Here is a 19,864-nt window from a genome sequence, read left to right as displayed (position 1 = left end):
CCAGTGTCGTCCGCCTTAGCCTTCCTCCTGCTCTCAAGGTACATCCCTCATCCTTCATTTTGTGGATTGTTTTTTAATTGCTCCTTTTTTCCTTTATTAAACTTTGTTAAAAGATTGAATCCATCTGGTCTCTGCCATTGTAGGTCCTGAACTTTTGACCCAGCCCTAACAGAATCTCTACTTCAGTAGCTCGTACATACACCACACTTTTAGTTTTATTTCTATCCATATTCTGAAGGTTTTGATAGAGTGCCTTGTTCATATATTGTTCATAATCTGATTTATATCACAAGTTATTCCTTAAAACATAGCAAACATGTATTTACTCACCGGATGTTGACAGAATTTTCTGATTGATGGAGAGATATGTCACACAAATTAACCAAGAATTTTGAACATGGCCTCGTGTCCTGTTCTATAAATGTATGCAAATTGGCATGGGGCCTAATTGTCGTATTTGCACCTGAAGCAGCAGATAACTTGGTCTTATGTGTAACAGTGATATCCATTGGCTCCCCCCTTAAAGCCCTCCCCTGTGTGAGTCCATCAGTCACGTTCAGAGGATGCAGAAACAGTGCAGGGCCTCTGCAGGTAAAATATTTGCACAGCGGGGTCATCAGCCTTTTGAGCCGCATGAACCAACAGGACACTTACCCTCAAACCAAACACTCTGACCCTGAGCCGCTGCCAGCTCTGTCCAATAAGAGCATGCGAGTCCCAGCCAAGACTCAGTGTGTTGTGACAAGCGACTACAACTAGCCGGAGGACAAACAACTGGATGTCTGGACTAAAGTGAAGGAAGGCTGCGACTTGATTTGATTTGACTCCTTTTGTTAGAGCTCATGATTAGCTTCGATCAAGGATAACAAACATAGATTTCTCATCAAAAGGAAACGTGTAGGTGAGTCTATTTTTCTTATTTGTGAAAGCAGTTAAAATCAAAACATTTTACCAGGACTAAATTAGTTTGCTTCTAAAGTTCAAATTAAATGAATTAACTTTGTAAATGTTTTCGGAACGCGAGTAAAAGAAAGTCAAGGTAAGGTGTGCTAGAAAATAGAATACAAATCAATGAAAATGAAAACATTACATGGTCATTCATTATCCACAATATAAAGCTGTTAGAAACTAGTTTTCTTTCCCCTTGAAAGCAGATGTCTGCTTAAAATCAAATTATTCAGTTTTTGGGCTCCTCGGATTTGCTTTTTCTAGATGAGCCATCATGCCGTCTGGATCAGTGAAATTGCACAGCATTAAAAAACTGGGACAGGAGAACAACAGCTATGAAGAAGAAGGTAAGATGACAGGGAGATGCTTCATGGAACGCAAATGAACGGTGGCCGACAGATGTAAACGCGCTGCAGCGGCCTGAAACACTTCCACTAGGAGAAAAGCGCTGCACTTTCAAAAACAATGCAAATAAATAAGTGAGCATCACCTTTCCGTCGTGTTTTGAGCTTCTTGCAGCGTTTTTAGTAAACGCTGTGTATGTTTCGATGAGTAGGTGAAGATGTGTCTTTATTTGCATGTGTTTTGGCACCATTTTTATATTGCCATAGAAACTGCAGCTTGTTCTCCTGATGGACATTTTGTTGGGCCGTTTTAATGCAATTGCATGTCGTCCACCGTAGAAATGCCCCAAAATCAATACAATAATTCCGTATTTTATTTGAATAAAGAATGATGGATACGAGATACATCTACAGATACAATTTTTTAAAAACGCTTATTTTATTCTTTTGTTTCAGAATCAGCTGGCTCCTATGCGTACGTATTCTTTGGACTATTTTAGGATTTCTTATGATTTATAAATGATTGAATAAAAGTAATAATCCTAATGTTTGATGTATACTTTTGTCACGCGCTTCACAATAAATGTGGTACCTAGAAAACACACATCTCTCTGGAGGTCAATGACCTCTTGCACTCGTGTCGAAGTGAGTCGTCAACAGCACTGCTGCATCATTAAAGAATAATAATTAGGGTCCAAACACAGTTGTAAATAATGCATTCTTTGCATTCGACATCATGACTGAATGCAAGATAGGACATTTTCATCATGTATCAATCAGGTGATTAATATGTGATTTATCATTTTGTGAAAAAATAAAACCGAAGATCAGATTAGGTGATGTATAATTAAAGACTATTTAGAGTTTATTTTGTATTCTTTATTTGCAGAGACTTGTGCTTTCAGGGCCACTGAACACAATGGATGACACATTTAAGGAACAAAGGGAGGACTCAAATGCCCCTTTCACACCAGCGCTTTTTCAGCTCCGGCTCGGAGCTGGAGCCTGAAAAGCGCCGGTTTTTCCTGTTCACACCGCAGCGGCGCCGGCTCTTAGCTTCGGAATCCGGTTCACTTCCAGCTCCAAAAAATTGTCGGTCTAGAGGCAAGAGCTTCGGAGCTAAGAGGTGGCGTCGCTTACGTCTCTCTTACGTCTAGGCGTGCAGGAAACTAAACCCACCTCCCCTGAACATGGGTCGACTGTCATGCCTGCCTACAAGCAGTAGTGCTTATAAACACACTTTATAAAGTCAGGCAACACTAACCAGGCTTCGTGTGATTCTGCTTATGTGTACCTTACTTTGACCATCCGTTCACTGTTATTGATCATTGTGGAGAGAGGCAGACGTTTTGTTTTGTATTATAGCAGCTATCGGATGGAATCAATACATGGGCTGCACAGGTTGTCGTGTCCAACTATCACAAGTAGAATCATAATAAAAATACGCCGGTAAAATGTGCCTGTAGAAAACGGTTTATGCCACAATAGGATAGCAATAGCAAGTAGTCAGTTTAGCTTCGGTTGCTATGCTAACATCACCCATTTTATACCAGAGAAACTTTCATAACAGCGTTGTGATGCCAAACAGCGTCAATTCAGACTGACACACATTCACTTAGGCTAAGGGGAACTGGGGATATGTATCAGCTGCTTGTGTGAGTCGGACAGTGAATACTTTAGAGCGGCCGCTGCAATGTGAGCTAACCGGGAGCTAACGGAGGAGAATAAACTCCCGTGGAAGAGCAGCCAACACTGCAGCGGTCGGTAAATGCTGCAGAAACACATTAATAAACAATGAACCACGGCACCCTGGAGAAAAGTATAAGGTTGGAGAAGTCGTTATTCAATTTAATCTGGCTTCGTGTGATTAAAAGCAACACGATCATCGACCCGACGCAGTTGTTGTTGTTGTGAGCGCCGTAACACCGTTGGGGAGCAAATCAGCGATGTAAACGGTGACGTCATGACGCAGCAGCGGCAGCACCAGTCGGGCGCTGGGCGGTGTGAACAGAGCGGGAGCAGAAAAGGGAAACCGGAGCTGAACCAGAAAAGCTCTAGCTCGGAGCTAGAAAGGGAAAAGCGCTGGTGTGAAAGCCGCAGAGATAAACAAACCATATAAAGGAAGCAGGAGAATGGGAAAGCGTACTTTAGGCAAGGGTCGGCAAACAAATAATAATATAAGTTTAACTATTAGTAGTTTAGATTTGAATGGCACTTTTCAAAAACTAAGTTTAAAATGTGCGTTCCATACAACAAAATAAAATAAAAAGTAATGTGAGGTTAACAGGGACAACTAAACACATTAAACTTAGAGTATGTGCTAAAAATGAAGAACTCTCAGTGATGTGGCAATCCATAGGAAGTGATTGACATATAAGCATAAGAAGGGATCAAAGACACGAGACTGATTGTGCAGGCCTTATCTCCTCCGGCATTCTGTTCCTGGAAGAGAAAGCGCACTCACCTTTAGTGTTGAACCTGGCACGTGGAAAACAAACAAAAAACAAAAAGGGCCTTGCCTAAGGATGTAATGCTGCTTTCTGCTTTCTAAAAAGACAAAAGGTCATTGATGTAGCTAGGGGCTTTATGTGCCTTAAAAACATCAGTAAAGTCTTAGAATCTCCTCTGATTCTTACTGACAGCCGGCGCGTGTATGCAGAGGCTTGATAGAAACATTGGGATCTAAAACGTGTCAGTGAACTTCAGGAAGTGTGACAGAGGTAACAGTGAATCCACCATGGTTAACTCATGATCCATTAACCTAGAAAGTAGAAATAGTTGTCCATCTATCATCCTGGATTAATCCATGCATTTCCAACTTGTACCCTAGGCAAGTACTGATTAATGCCTCATTTGCATTTGTAAACCTAACATTAAACACAGAGCAGGCTGGGCTCTGGTTTCAGACAGAGGGTGAAAAGAGGTGATAAAGCGCGTTTAGAACATTAAAGCATGGAGACATGTCCCAGTAGAGACACTACATACTGATATGAACCTGAAATAGGGCCCCTTTAAGCGGCTAACTGTATGTTCTGTGTTTTACTTTGCAGGAACAACACAACTTCCAAGGCTGATAAGTGAGTAAAGACAGCAATAGAGGCCTTGGATACATTCACCTTATATAATAAAACCTATTCTTTTATTCCAACAGAGATGATGGAAAGGAGGAGCAACCGGCGATACGGGTCGGCTTCTTTCAGCTGGTAAAATACTCTTTCTTTAGCTTTTTAATACGTTGTAATCCGTCTCCATGGAGCTGATGCCAGTGTTGTGCTCACCTTCTTGTCCAGTTCCGTTACGCCAGCTGCAACGAGGTGCTGATGATGGTGATGGGGAGCGTCTGCGCGGTGCTGCACGGCTCGGCGCAGCCCCTCATGCTGCTGGTGTTCGGCCTGCTCACCGACACCTTCATAGAATACGACGTTGAGCTCAACGAGCTGAAAGACGAGAGGAAGGAGTGTGTGAACAACACCATCCAGTGGAAGAACCACACTGGCATGAACCAGTCAGAATGGGCTATAATGAACAATAAAACAATCCCATGTGGGTAAGTAGGTTGAAAATAGCCAGCAATGTGATAATAATATGTTAAGATCCATCGTTAAGTATATCATTTGTTGTCTTCATATATGATTCACTCATTTATGCTTTCTTTCAGGATTCTCGACATTGAATATGAGATGACCAATTTTGCCTTGTATTACGTTGGAATTGGAGCAGCGGTGTTCGTGCTGGGATACTTTCAGGTTGGTCTTAAACTGTCATTGTTTTCATACAAGGAGACAAATCTAAAATGAGATTAGTCTGTGTCACCCTTGCACTTAAAAACAAACTCAGTCAGCATGGCACAGCTTGATCCTATCAACTGTAAACCCTCTGAATAGCTCCATGCTGCCTTGATGATATGCCTACAAGCTTTTCTCTTAAAATTGCTTGGCATTTCAGCAGAAAATCATTCTCTGAAGCTGTTTCCCAAAGTCCCTTCAGTTATTATGCCTTTCTTAACAATCCAAACACCTCATTAAGTAACAATCACAATTGTTTTCATAAATGTCTTAGTATATTGGATCTCAGTGCTGCATTCAACACAGATGGTCACACCGTATAACCAGACAGACTGGAAAACAAGAATTCTTAGCATATACATTAATTGGTTTATATATTTTTGCAGTATAGGGACTTATTTTACTTAAAAATACTAGGTTTACATTGAGGATGGTTGGAAATATCCTGATTTTAGTCCCTAGTATGGGTTAGAAAGGCTAGATACAACATTTCCCATAATGCAACTCCATAGAAGCTTGTCCACATTTGACCCAGCATGCCCACATTTTTTCAAATCCACATGAAATGCAGACTTTTTCCAAAATGTAGCTTCCAATCATAAGCCAAGACCCTGGAGCCATCATTATGACATCATCAGAGTTATTCTGTCCGACTTGAGCTCCTTTAGAGCCACAGGACTGTTTTTTAGGCCGAGTTGTATGTAGAATTCCCCTTTAACCGTCAAAAAAGAGGTCAAGAGTTCTTATACCTTCCTGTGTTCCTGCTGTTTTTCACAATCTATCGTTTGTCTTTTCTTTCCAATAGATCTCCCTGTGGGTGAGGTCGGCTGCCAGGCAGATCCAGCTCATCAGGAACCTGTACTTCAGACAGGTGATGAGGATGGAGATCGGCTGGTTCGACTGCACCTCTGTGGGGGAGCTCAACACCCGCATGTCAGAGTGAGTGGGACAGTGACGGCATGATTTCTATCTCATGGAGTTTTGTTTTTTTGTTGACCTGTTGTTATACATCTCATACAGTGACATCAACAAGATCAACGATGCCATTGCAGATCAAGTCGCCATCTTCCTTCAGCGCTTCACCACCTTTGTGTGTGGCTTCTGCGTTGGCTTTGTGAAGGGATGGAAGTTAACGCTAGTTATTGTGGCAGCGAGCCCACTGATCGGTGTTGGAGCAGGTCTCATGGCCCTGGTAAGATCTGACTTGTTGAAATTGACTTGGCGACTTGACCTAATGAATGGACTTGGTCTTTATTTGTCGACTTGACTTGACTTCTCTTGACTTGACGACCCAGCTTCACTTCCATTGACTTGAGTTGTGGACTAGAACCGTCTTTACTTGTTTCATTTAATTGCCTTGACTCACTAATTTCCTCTCACCCATTAACTATGCGTCCCTGTGTTTTTCCTTTAGTTTGTAGCTAAGCTAACGGGGATGGAGCTTCAGGCCTACGCTAAAGCTGGAGCTGTAGCAGACGAGGTCCTCACCTCCATCAGGACTGTGGCTGCTTTTGGTGGGGAGGCAAAGGAGGTGCAGAGGTAAGATTTTCCAGATGAAAGTTAATTTACTTTGTCCTATAAATCTATACATGCAGCTGAAGTGATCTCTCCTGCTGTACAGGTACGACAGGAACCTGATCTCAGCGCAGCGCTGGGGCATCAGGAAGGGTCTGATCATGGGGTTCTTCACTGGATACATGTGGCTGATCATATTTCTGTGCTATGGGCTGGCCTTTTGGTATGGCTCCAGCCTCGTGTTGGACACCGAAGAATACACACCAGGAACACTACTGCAGGTATCACAACCAGAACTGACAGAGCAGCACTGGGGAAATCACGATTTAATTGTTTTTAAGATATTTATTTTTTAATTAAAATGTTTACATGTCAAATTTACGTGTATGGGAAAATCTTACTCGGCCATTAGCAGAATTCAGATTTTCATTTTGGTATAAGTTCAAATTAAATGCACAAAATCCAGGGAACAAGAATTGAACTGCTAGTAAATCAAAGGTCAGTTCAAGTAACTCCTAATTAGATTTGAAAGGCTAAGTTGAGAAATTAAAATTATATATAATGTTTATGAACTAATATGCTGATTATGGTCCTTTAATGAAAGCATTTTTTTTGCTTTTAATGTTTGGGTTTCTTCTTTGCTTTTCCATGGACAAAACCTCAGAAAAAACAATTACATACAACATTTTACAGTTTTCATGTGACCAATGGAGTAATTTAGTTGAGCTTTAATGTGCTGACCTTTCTTCCAGGTGTTCTTTGGTGTTCTGATAGCAGCCCTGAATCTGGGACAGGCCTCCCCGTGCCTGGAGGCTTTTGCTTCAGGACGTGGAGCTGCCACCATCATCTTTGAGACTATTGAGAGAGTGAGAAAGCTTGTTGTTAAAATTGTGCAAGATATATATAATGACAAGGTATTTTCACAGGGAAGTCACTTCTTTTTTGTATGTGTCGCTGACAGGAACCGGAGATTGATTGTCTCTCTGAGGCTGGATATAAGCTGGAAAAGGTGAAAGGAGATATTGAGTTTCACAATGTGACCTTCAACTACCCCTCCAGACCGGATGTCAAGGTATTCCTCATTATCATATAACTGAGGGTAGAATTAGGTTTTTAGAAAAAATACATTTTCTGTGATCGTGTGATCTGTACGCAGATCCTGGACCAGCTCAGTGTTGCAGTGAAGTCGGCGGAGACCACAGCCTTTGTGGGTCCGAGTGGAGCCGGTAAAAGCACGGCTATTCAGCTCATCCAGCGCTTCTACGACCCTAAAGAGGGCATGGTGGGTTTGACAGCTGTACTAATGTAACACACAGGTGATTCTTCTATCAGTGCTTTTGTCATCACACACACACACACACACACACACACACACACACACACACACACACACACACACACACACACACACACACACACACACACACACACACACACACACACACACACACACACATCACACACACACACACACACACACACACACACACACACACACACACACACACACACACACACACACACACACACACCACACACACACACACACAAGCTCCTTCCTTTTAAGTGTTATTCTAGTCCATTCAAAAATAACCACCCCCTGAGGGTAATAGAAGAACATGATATTCTGTTCCATTATTCAGCCAATGGATCCTAACAGCCTCATTTTTCACTTTTACTAGAAAAGGTCTTTGCACACCCTACTCCTTACAGATTTTAGAGGAGTAAAAAGCCATTTACAGTACCACAAAGGTTATGCTTAGACCTTCATTTGGGAGTAGCATTGTGGCAAAAAACACATTATAGCAGCTTTAATAACTCCATCCATCAATTTTTTAGCAATATCAGCTCTCTGTGCCCTCCACCTCAGGTGACCCTGGACGGGCATGACATTAGAGGGCTGAACATCCAATGGCTGCGCTCGCTGATCGGCATCGTGGAGCAGGAGCCCGTGCTGTTCGCCACTACCATCGCAGAGAACATACGCTACGGCCGGCCCGACGTCCCCATGGAGGACGTCATCGGTGCTGCCAAACAGGCCAACGCATACAACTTCATCATGGACCTGCCACAGGTTCTCACATGATCTCATACAAATACTTTCACTAAAAAGTTTTTAAAATGTCCGCCTGACAAGTTTCACTTTTTACAATCTGGCAGAAATTTGACACCTTGGTCGGAGCGGGTGGAGGTCAGATGAGCGGCGGTCAGAAGCAGCGTATTGCCATCGCTCGAGCTCTGGTCAGGAAGCCTCGGATCCTGCTGCTGGACATGGCAACCTCTGCCCTCGACAACGAGAGCGAGGCTACAGTTCAAGAAGCTTTGGATAAAGTAAGTCAAGTTCTACTCGATTAGCTTCAGGTTTCATCTCTGGTTTGAATGAAATTAAGGTTTATACTTCTTAGAGAATGTTCCAAAAATATGAGCCAATAACACCATTTACTGATTTAGCACTGCTGTAGCATTGTCAGACTTACAAGGCACAGTTGAAAAAAAACTCTTCATATAAGCTTGAGCTTATCAAAGCACAAACCATGTGTAAACCGACCACATTGTGAACATCCTTCAAAATACAGGAATGGATAGACAAGGTCATTTTGCATAACAAAATACAGCCACATTTCAAACAATAATAATTGACCATTTTGGGGTTAAAAGGTAGAGGTCCTACTCTTTATCACAATCAGATTATCTCCGGCAAAAATCTGGACTATTAAACAGATTGAAATATGTTGGATTTGATCTCAGGTACGTACGGGTCGCACCACCATCACCATCGCTCACCGGCTGTCCACCATAAAGAACGCTGATGTGATCGTGGGCTTTGAGCACGGCCGGGCTGTGGAGAGTGGCAAACACAATGAGCTGCTGGAGAGGAAGGGGATCTACTTCACTCTGGTCACCCTGCAGAGCCAAGGGGACAAGGCTCTGAATGAGAAGGCTCGACAAAGTAGGTCCAGAAAGATTTTTTTTTTTAAAACAAAAAGGATCTCCTGATTGTGATCACCCTTTGTTGGATCTCTTACATTAGTGGTTGTCGAGGATGAAGTACCAGAGAAGCTGAATCTGTCCAGAGCAGGCAGCTACCGGGCCAGCTTGAGGTATTATTCATTCCCATCATGCTCTACACTGTAATATCCACTTCCATGGTCGTGACTGTGCATCTAAATAGGATTATTACACTAGTCATTTAAGGCGGAAAATGAGGTTTGTCATGGCAGAAACTGACACCTTCATTTACTTAATTATCCTCTTCCTTGGACAATTGCAGCATTTAGCTATTATCATGACAACTAGCCACTTACCACAGCAGAGTTATGAGCACCCGGTATTTAGAGAAAGCAGAACAACAAGCAGCAATGTATCCCTGTGAATATTCATGTGTATAGAAATGATGGCTGAAGATAGGTATTTTGCTTTGTACAGAGCCTCTATCCGCCAGCGTTCTCGATCGCAGCTGTCCAATCTGATCCCAGAGTCTTCCGTTTCCATCGCTGGAGAGCTTGGCCCCAGAGCCTACGCTGTGTCACAGCCAGACAAATCCAAGGTGTGTGTGTGTGTGTAGGAGTGTTTGCATCCAATTTTACATGTGGGTGGTTCGAGCAGGTCAAACATAATGACATACCGTTGGAGTGCAACACTTGTTGTTTGAAATGTTTCTGCCATTTGCTTTTTGTCTGTATCTACCCTCAGAATAGTAGTATTTATTTGGCTGCCTGCTGGTGTGCATTTGTCTGTGCTCAGGAGGACATCGCAGAAGAGGAGGAGGAATTTGTGGAGCCTGCTCCTGTTGCCAGGATCCTGAAGTACAACGCACCCGAGTGGCCTTATATGCTTTTTGGATCCTTTGGGGCTGCCATAAACGGAGGAGTGAACCCGGTGTACTCTCTCCTGTTCAGTCAAATCCTGGCGGTGAGGCTTAAGTTGTTTCAGGATTTCTAAAATACAAAAATCAAGCCAATTCCCCAAAAATGTAATGACAGAACACCAGATCTGCCTCGTTCTGTGTATTTCCGTGACGTCATTTCAGCCTAAAATACTCCCACTCCTATTCCCATTCACTTACATTGGGAAAGAGATGTCTGTAAATCAGCTAAATCAACCACCCAGTAGCCTACACACACTTTTATAAACCTTATTTAAATAATTAGGGTCTAAAAGTTGTAATTGAACTTGCAATGATGACTTAATTTAACTGATTTAGTTTGGAACCTGTCTAAAACGAGTGCAACTGGCCTTTACACTGAACCTTTACAGGTTTTTCTACAACAAAAAAAAGTGTCTTTGTCTAACATGTCTTTTTACTCGTGTGTGTGTGTGTGTGTGTGTGTGTGTGTGTGTGTGTGTATGTGTGTGTGTGTGTGTGTGCGCGCAGACATTCTCCCTGACGGATACTGTGGCTCAGAGAAAGGAGATCAATGGTATCTGTGTATTCTTTGTCATGGTCGGCGTGGTCTCTTTCTTCACCCAGATACTGCAGGTAGAGTAGCAGTCTGCTTCTGAAAGACTGATTTACTTTAGTGCTCCCACTGCTTTCACCCCCAGTGTGTTCAAGGTTGAGGGAAAGTCACAAAAGATCTGTTGTATTGTGTCAAATGAATACCTTATCTGGCTTAAAAAGGTTGTCCTACTCCCTGCAGAGTCCATGATTGATCCATCACACCCATGGATTAGAGGGATGGCAGATATGTAATATGACATTATGCTGAAGATCATAGTTCTGGGATTTCATATCTTCCTGTTTGTGTGTTTGTGCGTGTCCAGGCCTATGCTTTCTCCAAGTCTGGAGAGCTGCTGACCCGCAGGCTACGTCGTCTGGGCTTCCAAGCCATGCTGGGTCAAGAGGTGGGCTGGTTTGATGATCACAAGAACAGCCCCGGAGCTCTGACCACGCGCCTTGCCACTGATGCCTCTCAAGTTCAAGGAGTGAGTTAAAGACTCAGTATAAATGGATTTAGAAAAGAGAGAATCATCACATTGTACGGTAAAATTATGCTTCTTTTCCACTTCTCCTCGAAGGCCACAGGCTCGCAGATCGGCATGATCGTGAACTCTCTGACAAACATTGGCGTGGCCATCCTCATGTCCTTCTACTTCAGCTGGAAGCTCACGATGCTCATCCTGTGCTTCCTGCCCTTCATCGCCCTGTCAGGGGCATTCCAGGCTAGGATGCTAACGGTGTTCGCCAAGCAGGACAAGCAGGCGATGGAGATCGCCGGACAGGTCAGACTTCAGACTGCGACAAAGCTATTTTCACCCGTCTTTTGGGAATTTATCAGCGTCCAGGATTCTGATATTTATGGACTTGTCGAAGGCATCATCTTAATATTCCTGATAAGCTTTCAGGTGGAGTCACAGCAGCTACTGACAGCAGATAAGAGGCAGCTTAACAACAATGTCTATTTTATGCTCACGGTTTCAGTTTTTTAGGAGTAGATCTACATCCCAGCAGATGAGGTCAGATCCTTGAAATTGTGAGGTTAGGCTTGGAGGGAGCTAGCACTGTCAGACTGAATATCTACTGTGGCCACCCAGGTTTAAAATCCTCTCATGGTACACACAACACAGCGGATAAAACCGTAAGCAAAATAAAGCCAGAGCAAGGAAGTTCACAATTAAAGGCAACATCAATTTGCTGTGAACTTCTTTTATACCTTCTCATATCGATGCAGTAAAATCAAAGCATCCGAATAAAGTGGATTAGATTAAAGTTTAATGATCCCTATCGGGGGAAATGAGTTTGCTGTGTCAGCATTAAATAGTATGTAGATAAGGATAGGTGTTAATGTGTTATCTATATCCCCTTCACACATTAAAAACACATAAGAATTAGGAACAGTTTCTCTATGCCTGTTTTTTTGCATACTATTCAATCCCAGTTCTAAATGTGCAGATTTCCGGCGAGGCATTGAACAACATCCGCACCATCGCCGGCCTGGGGAAAGAGAGTACTTTTGTGGAGCTGTACGCGGCGCAGCTACACGCTCCGTACGAAGCGGCCCTGAAGAAAGCCAAGGTGTACGGAGCCTGCTACGGCTTCTCACAGTGCGTCGTGTTCCTAACCAACTCCGCCTCCTATAGGTTCGGAGGTTACTTGGTGCGACAGGAGGGGCTCCATTTCAGCTTGGTGTTCAGGTGAGAGGAGAAAGCTTCCCTGGTATTCACTGGGATTTACAAAAACGACTATGAAGAGGCAACTACAAAATGTAAATACAGAAATAGCTATTACTGAAACATTCATTTATTAAGAATAAGTAGAGTACTTGGAGAGGACAGAACTCTTCACATGCTTCTTGTATGGTTCCATTCTCCACGTTAGGGAGTTGATTTTCCTTTGGTATGTTCAAGAGTGTGAGATCGTAATGTGGACAGCATGGACACTTAATATTTCTCAAAGTGTTTAAACTATACATTGATAGTGGATTCTGAGTTGTTCTCAATTTGCCCAGTTGGGAACACATTTTCTTACAGAAATACGCTAAGGCGTGCTGAACAAAAATCCATTGTTCCAGGAGAACGATCTTGTGGATGTACACAAATATGAATCGATAACTTACATTGTGTTGGTTTCTTGGTCAGGGTCATCTCAGCCATCGTCACCAGTGGCACAGCCCTCGGTCGAGCCTCGTCTTACACACCGGACTACGCCAAGGCCAAGATCTCAGCGGCTCGTTTCTTCCAGCTGCTGGACCGCGTGCCTCAGATCAGCGTCTACAGCGATAAGGGAGATAAATGGGTATGAGGGCATATGTTATGCTTCGTGTATGTGCTGTTCTGACACATTGCACGCTGAGTATATAAAGAAATGATTGCTCTTCTGTGGTGAAAAGTCTAATTTATTATTCTTTTATTGCTTTGCCTATTCATTTTACATCAGTCATTAAAAACGTGTGAAAAGACAAGTATGGATTGTAGGTCCTTTTATCACATATAATATATATAAAGAAAAAAAGGTTTCCTCAAAATTCCGGTACCAGTACTTGTTAGGAATATTGAATAAACATTTTTAATAATTCAATTAATTTCAATACATTGGGAGTGTTATCTGCCTTTTGCGAACAGGAGATGGCACCCTAACACACAGAGAAACCTACCCTAACCTTTGCTCTCTTTTTCCTGTTCTCCCCCCCCCCCCCCTGCTGTGTTTTCAGGATAACTTCCAGGGGAACATTGAGTTCATTGACTGTAAGTTCACCTACCCCACCAGGCCAGACATTCAGGTCCTGAATGGGCTGAATGTGTCGGTGAAGCCGGGCCAGACGCTGGCCTTCGTGGGCAGCAGCGGCTGTGGGAAGAGCACCAGCGTCCAGCTGCTGGAGAGGTTCTACGACCCGGACCACGGCCGAGTGGTGAGGGCACGGCGAGGCATACTGTATATACTGTCAGTGGACTATGAATAGCTTTATTCTAACTGGACAATCTGAGATACTCCTACTTCACAACATATAGAACATTACACCACTACATTTATTCTTCAGCCTATAATATCTGGTTAATTTTCCTAATTTAACAAGCCAACAGTAATTCAAATGAGCTCCAACTCATCCAGATACAATATTATTTAACTAATCAATTAAATACATACAGGGTAGTTAATTTTTTTAATTGCATCAGGAGGCATGCAAATTGTATTGACTTTTCTATAATGACATTGATGAGTTGACTTTTCATTAGATTTCCCAACTGATACTGAGCAACATTCCAGCTAAAAGGGAGTGGATATTGGACTTCAATTTGTCAAGTTAATTCAAACGGAACCCTAAATGAATGCTAATGTTGCAACACATCTTCTGAATGGGTAAATAGACAACTGCCACATTAGCTATATTAGCCACAATAGCTACATTAGCTTTATAAGGAGATAATAGTGTCAGTGTTGCGTTTTAACTTCTTCTGCCCCAAGAGGCCCTGCACAGGATACTGGGGAATACTTAGCCTTTTTCAACATGGAAAGTACAAACAAAAGGTCTGACACATTATATTGTCACAGCAGATGCTGACCTTTATCAAAATGTCAGATCTCTCATTGTGAGATTAATAAGTCATGTATAGTCTGCTTTCAATTATTTACACTCATGAGGTTTATTTGAGTGTCGCTGGGAGGTAAAGATCTGACATTTTTCAATGTCAAAGAAGGATTGCTTAACATTCAGGGAAGTATATCTGACTTCTATTCATTTGATCTTGTATCCTGACTTTGTGCTGGTTAAAATAACAAAAAGATGGAGGTTTGTCTTTGTGCTAGTACGGATCCCTGCCAAGATTCAACTGGCTTAATTTAGTTGGAAGTGGTTTGGAAACGTGGGTCCTGATGTTTGAGGAGGACATAATTACCTCTAGGTAGCGAGTAGAGCAATCACAGTAGAGATGGTGTAATGATGGCTCATTAAGTGGATTGTATTTCCAGCTTTTGGTTATTATATTGCTTTCTCCTCATGGTAAAATCAATGGCTTCCCGCAGCTGATAGATGGCCATGACTCGACGGGTGTCAGCGTGCCCTTCCTGCGCTCTAAGATTGGCATCGTGTCCCAGGAGCCCATCCTGTTCGACTGCAGCATCGAAGAGAACATCAAGTACGGCGACAACTCGCGGGAAATCAGCATGAACGAGGTCATCTCTGCCTCCAAGAAAGCCCAGCTCCACAGCTTCGTCATGGCGCTTCCTGAGGTACTGTGGGCATTGTGTGCGGGAATGTTTGGACCATGGGAGGGTATCATGAGGTTTATCTGTCTGTGTTCAGGAAACAGGTTGGCACACATGCACAGCTCATGATCAGAACAGATGAAGTGGCACATGGCGGTGTGAGAGAGGCTGGTATTTAAATACTCTGGTGCTGAGGAGGGACATGTGTGGGTGATGTGTGAATGAGCAGCAAGTGTCCTCCTTAATGCCACTACATGTTTCAGCTAATAGATTCCTCTTAAGCTATTTTCACGAAGCAGAACTTGATCTGCAAAATGAATGTTATGATGGCTTAGTTACGTCTGTCTCCAGATTTGTCTATGGGTTAAAGGATGTTTTAATGCTGTGGCTGTGACATTTTGAAGGAGTTCAAATATGGGGTTTCTAGAAATGCATTTAAAATAATTCATTTTTTTCCTTTTTTGACGGATAATTCAACTGACAGCTCGGATATTTCAAGTTCATCAAGACTGCAGAAAGTCATTTTGGAAACAATTAGTTGTCATAATGACTGCACTCGCGATTGACCAGGAGCTTGTTAAAAAGGTTTTCATTATTGTATTTTCCCAAAATGCAACGAGGCTCATTAGCAGCAGCAGCTGACTGATTGTAAACAGGTCACAGGCTCACACAGCAGGCATTTGTGATTCAGGAACAAATCACATGGAAACGGGTACATTCAGTTCTGATCTGGGCGACTTTGCTAAGTGTTCATACAGTTCTGATTTTTGTAAATGTAATACATTTGTAGTGGATTGTCTTCAGAGTATTGCCGTATGGTAGTGACGTATTTAAGGACCACACAATTACTTAGGAGTTTTAATGGTAAATCCCCTTATGGTCTTTTGTCTTTATTTAAATATAAGTAAATGTTCTTCATAAAGTTCCATTAGATTATTTTGTGAGGATCTTGTTTGTCGAGTATTTTAGGTGTTGAAGTGAGTGTCGAGTTTCTTCACTTGGCCTTTAGGCATGCTACAACCAGCCTCGGGATGTTTAGTGTGAACAGTTCAAGGTGACAGGGAAAGGTGATGAAGTCTGAGTGTAAGTTGTAAAATGCTCCTTTCATAAAGGGCCTAGGGGAAGCTAGACAATTTTAGAGGCTATATTCATATCATATTCACAGAAATGTTTTGTTTATCAAATTGTAGATTGTGTATGAACTTGCATGGGAAAATAATAATAGAAAGACCAATTAGACGGGGATATGACTCACCATATTATTCCATCCGGCCTCAGAAATACCAGACAAACGTCGGAGCCCAGGGATCTCAGCTGTCTCGCGGTCAGAAGCAGCGCATCGCCATCGCCCGGGCGATCATACGGGACCCGAAGATCCTGCTGCTGGACGAGGCCACCTCTGCCCTGGATACGGAGAGCGAGAAGGTATGCTTCATTACACCCTGAGCACCACGATGTGTGCAATCCACACTATGCTACAGTGCAGCTGCTTGATAGTCTTCAGGCTCAGAGAACACACAGGGCACACACTTAATTATTATTATCATTAACATCATTATCATCCATCCTCTCTATTATTATCACCCGCAGCTCACAGTTCACAGCAGCCCTCCGGTTAAGATGTCTGTGGGGCTGCTCCGTTTCTTTTCTAGCTCAAATGGCTGCTGCATGCTGGGGAGCAAAGAGGCCTCTGCAGCACGCTGATATTCTGGAACAGTTTAATGATAGTAATCAACGCATGATTGTGAAATTGCTATAATTGTGAGGTTCTGCTGTGTGGGGAAACGGAGGGTGTCTGCTGCCTCTCAGGGAGCCTGAAGTCTGCCTCGTGTTTGTGTTTTCGTGACAGACAGTGCAAGAGGCGCTGGACAAAGCCAGAGAAGGTCGGACCTGCATCGTCATCGCACATCGCCTCTCCACCATCCAGAACTCTGACATCATCGCCGTCATGTCCCGGGGCTACGTGATCGAGAAGGGGGCGCACGACCAGCTCATGGCCCTGAAGGGAGCCTACTACAAGCTGGTTACCACGGGAGCACCAATCAGCTAACTGCTCAGGGAAACGGTCGACAATCGGCTAAAGAGAAACAAATGTTAGGAGCAGTGTTATGGCCGACAGGGAACATGTAAGGAAGGAATGAAGTATTTATTTTTGGGATGGGATTCTGTTATGTGTACAGCAATTTTATGAATCTCAAACCCTATTTTGGAGTATTTTAAGACGATGTTGTCCTGCTATGTTGGCAATTGTTTCTATTACATTTGTAGAATTCCCCACAGTATACTGCACCAAACCAGTCCTTTGGTTTGTGTCTATATAGTTGGATTCATGACCAATATTAATAGAGTTGCATTATGAATTATATCAATAATTAATTTAGCTGGAATATTATTTATATATTTCAAGCCAAAGACAACACAGTTATACCTCTACTGATGGATATCCTTCACTGTACTATTACTGAAATAAAGACATCTACTCTTTTTGCTGAGAGTGATACAAATAATTAAATATTTAATATAACATGTCATGAATAGTTTTTGGACGAAAGACATACTTTCAAGCATTAAGAAATACACAAAATATAACATATGGGACCTTAATAAAGGATTAATGTATATTTATATTCATTTTCATCAGAAGGGCTACGGTTTTAATTAACACCCAGGACACACATCCCTTTGACAGAAGCCTTATACATTTGCACACATTAAAAAGATTAGCTTTCAGTTCAGACTAGGCTTCATTAACAGCACAAATATATTAACATATCTTTGAAATGATCAAGGGTTTTTAAAAAGCTTGCAAATCTGCTGTCACAACACTAGTTCAAGCCACTAGTTATCGAACAGAGGGGAATCATGGGGAAACAGCTAGACAGTCGCTGTCTCAGGGATACACATCATTTATTTACCAGCACCTTTAAAGCTCACTGTTCCGGCTACAGCACGTATCCACAGTAATAGTATTTAGTTTTTAGAGATGCTACGTTGAACAGTGCCATCTTCTTCCGCCTGATTCCAGTCTTTAAGCTAAGCTAATGACCTGCTAGTTTTATCTATCTTTCAATCCAACTGTCAGCAAAAAAAGTGAATATGTATTTCCCACAATGTCAAATGAAGTCAGTTTTCAATGTTTTTGTATTGTTTGTGAATGAAATAAAACCATCAGACTGTCTGAGCCCGACTGAGCCATATTTGTGTGAAATATAGAATGGCCTCATTAATGAAGCACTTCTCAGTAAGCTTTCATTTGTTTTAACAAGCACCTGGGCACTGTTTGCATTTACTTCTCTCAAGTGGGCACTTGTCTATTGCAAATAGTGTCGGTATTGGAACGCATCCAATGTCTGAAATACAGATTGCTCTTTTGGTAGGTTTATTTTACCATTTTACCATGTTGTAAAGTCAGATATCATCAGTCATGTTTACAGCCTGCCTGTGGTCATGTAAGCCAACTATAGTTTATCTGTTATTGGTTTTAGTGTATTTTTACACACCACACAGGTGTTTCCAGTAAAGCTAATTAGACCCAAGGTTGGAGGTGGGCGGAGCTATGCTGGTGATAAATTGAGGCCTCTGAAATCAATGGACCAATAAGATCGACCGGTTTTTCCCGCCTTAACAGGTGCAACAAGAGAGTTGCAATCAGTCTTTCAATGCCGACAGTAGCCGGCTGTGGGGCATTCAATGACACTTCTGAACAGAGTCAGAAGACTTACAATAACAGAACATTGACACATGAAACATTTTAAAAGGCTACACCTTATTTTAAGACTTCCCATTCAGCATTAGCATTTTTAACTAGCTGTGTAGCTTGGGGTATCCGCTACTAATCAAAGGGTCAGTGCATGGTTCATTCTTGTATTTTTGAATAAAAGCGGCAGCTAAACAGGATGCAATGTAGTGTTATTATAATACAATGATGATACAGCAGTGTATGGATGACTTGCATCACCTGCCCTGGCTGGTGTAGTTTTATGACTCATATAATCAGGAGATAAACACATCTTAAATGTGTTTTCATCTGAGCTATCTGATGGCTTTAAACCATCATTTCTTTTATAAAGGTAGAGGAAACTGATTACATTTCCTTAACTTCCATCTGAGTTGTTTAACAGTAGTATTCATTCGTATATTGATTGATTTATTGAGTCATAAACCCTAATGCTTTAGATGCAGAGCTTTATAGGATCCACCAGTAAATGAGATAAAATGCTTTCAACCGCATGATGATAGAATAACGCTGATGGAAAAACAAGGGCGCGGCAACGGTCACTGTGATGGATTACATATCCCAAGCTTGTTTCATTCTCAGCACTGAGCTGAAATGAATACAAATCACATGCTGCTTGGAAGGGCATCCGCATAAAAATGAATAACATGCTTTGAAAAACTATGTTCAATTTGCTTTTAATAGACACAAAAATCACTGGTATGGTATGTATTTTTCTAGCTGTCAGTCAGTCGTTGAAATAACAAGATGATATGCTTGTAATAAAACAGAAAAGCGCTGTCAGTATTACTCTAGCAGCAAAGCAAAGCAGAACCACGTTAAAACCTGCTGCTGTGAAAAGCCTTCCACCGAGGAACATGTTGGGATAATGCCTGCTTTGTGAAGATAATGC

At 42.2% G+C, this 19,864-nt stretch overlaps 1 protein-coding gene and 1 long non-coding RNA gene across 3 annotated transcripts; one reads left to right on the top strand and one right to left on the bottom strand.

Moving 5' to 3' along the window:
* Positions 1–686: 686 nt before the first annotated feature.
* On the top strand, positions 687–18,414 carry abcb11b (ATP-binding cassette, sub-family B (MDR/TAP), member 11b). Of its 2 annotated transcripts, none has more exons than XM_034217047.1 (29): positions 687–901; positions 1,213–1,295; positions 1,749–1,767; positions 4,343–4,369; positions 4,444–4,495; positions 4,583–4,839; positions 4,951–5,038; positions 5,883–6,016; positions 6,098–6,269; positions 6,492–6,616; positions 6,699–6,873; positions 7,345–7,458; positions 7,554–7,664; positions 7,749–7,874; positions 8,463–8,666; positions 8,753–8,923; positions 9,341–9,542; positions 9,624–9,693; positions 10,019–10,139; positions 10,337–10,504; positions 10,968–11,072; positions 11,357–11,518; positions 11,612–11,815; positions 12,486–12,727; positions 13,172–13,328; positions 13,744–13,941; positions 15,054–15,260; positions 16,515–16,661; positions 17,086–18,414. In XM_034217047.1, exons 2-29 carry the CDS (start codon positions 1,223–1,225, stop codon positions 17,284–17,286), a joined length of 4,032 nt encoding a protein of 1,343 aa, XP_034072938.1. In that variant the 5' UTR covers positions 687–901; positions 1,213–1,222; the 3' UTR covers positions 17,287–18,414. The 2 variants fall into 2 exon arrangements, with proteins under 2 accessions (XP_034072938.1, XP_034072939.1); XM_034217048.1 differs by having other exon boundaries at positions 723–897.
* On the bottom strand, positions 3,976–16,630 carry LOC117546708. The gene is made up of 4 exons (XR_004569065.1): positions 16,492–16,630; positions 13,150–15,323; positions 7,334–7,447; positions 3,976–4,729 (listed from the first exon to the last, which is right to left on the bottom strand). It is a non-coding gene; the product is annotated as an uncharacterized LOC117546708 (long non-coding RNA).
* Positions 18,415–19,864: the final 1,450 nt, after the last annotated feature.

This window comes from Gymnodraco acuticeps, unplaced genomic scaffold (genome assembly GCF_902827175.1).
Source record: "Gymnodraco acuticeps unplaced genomic scaffold, fGymAcu1.1, whole genome shotgun sequence".
In the NCBI taxonomy this organism is placed as follows: domain Eukaryota; kingdom Metazoa; phylum Chordata; class Actinopteri; order Perciformes; family Bathydraconidae; genus Gymnodraco; species Gymnodraco acuticeps.
This window is presented reverse-complemented; position numbering and strand designations above follow the sequence as displayed.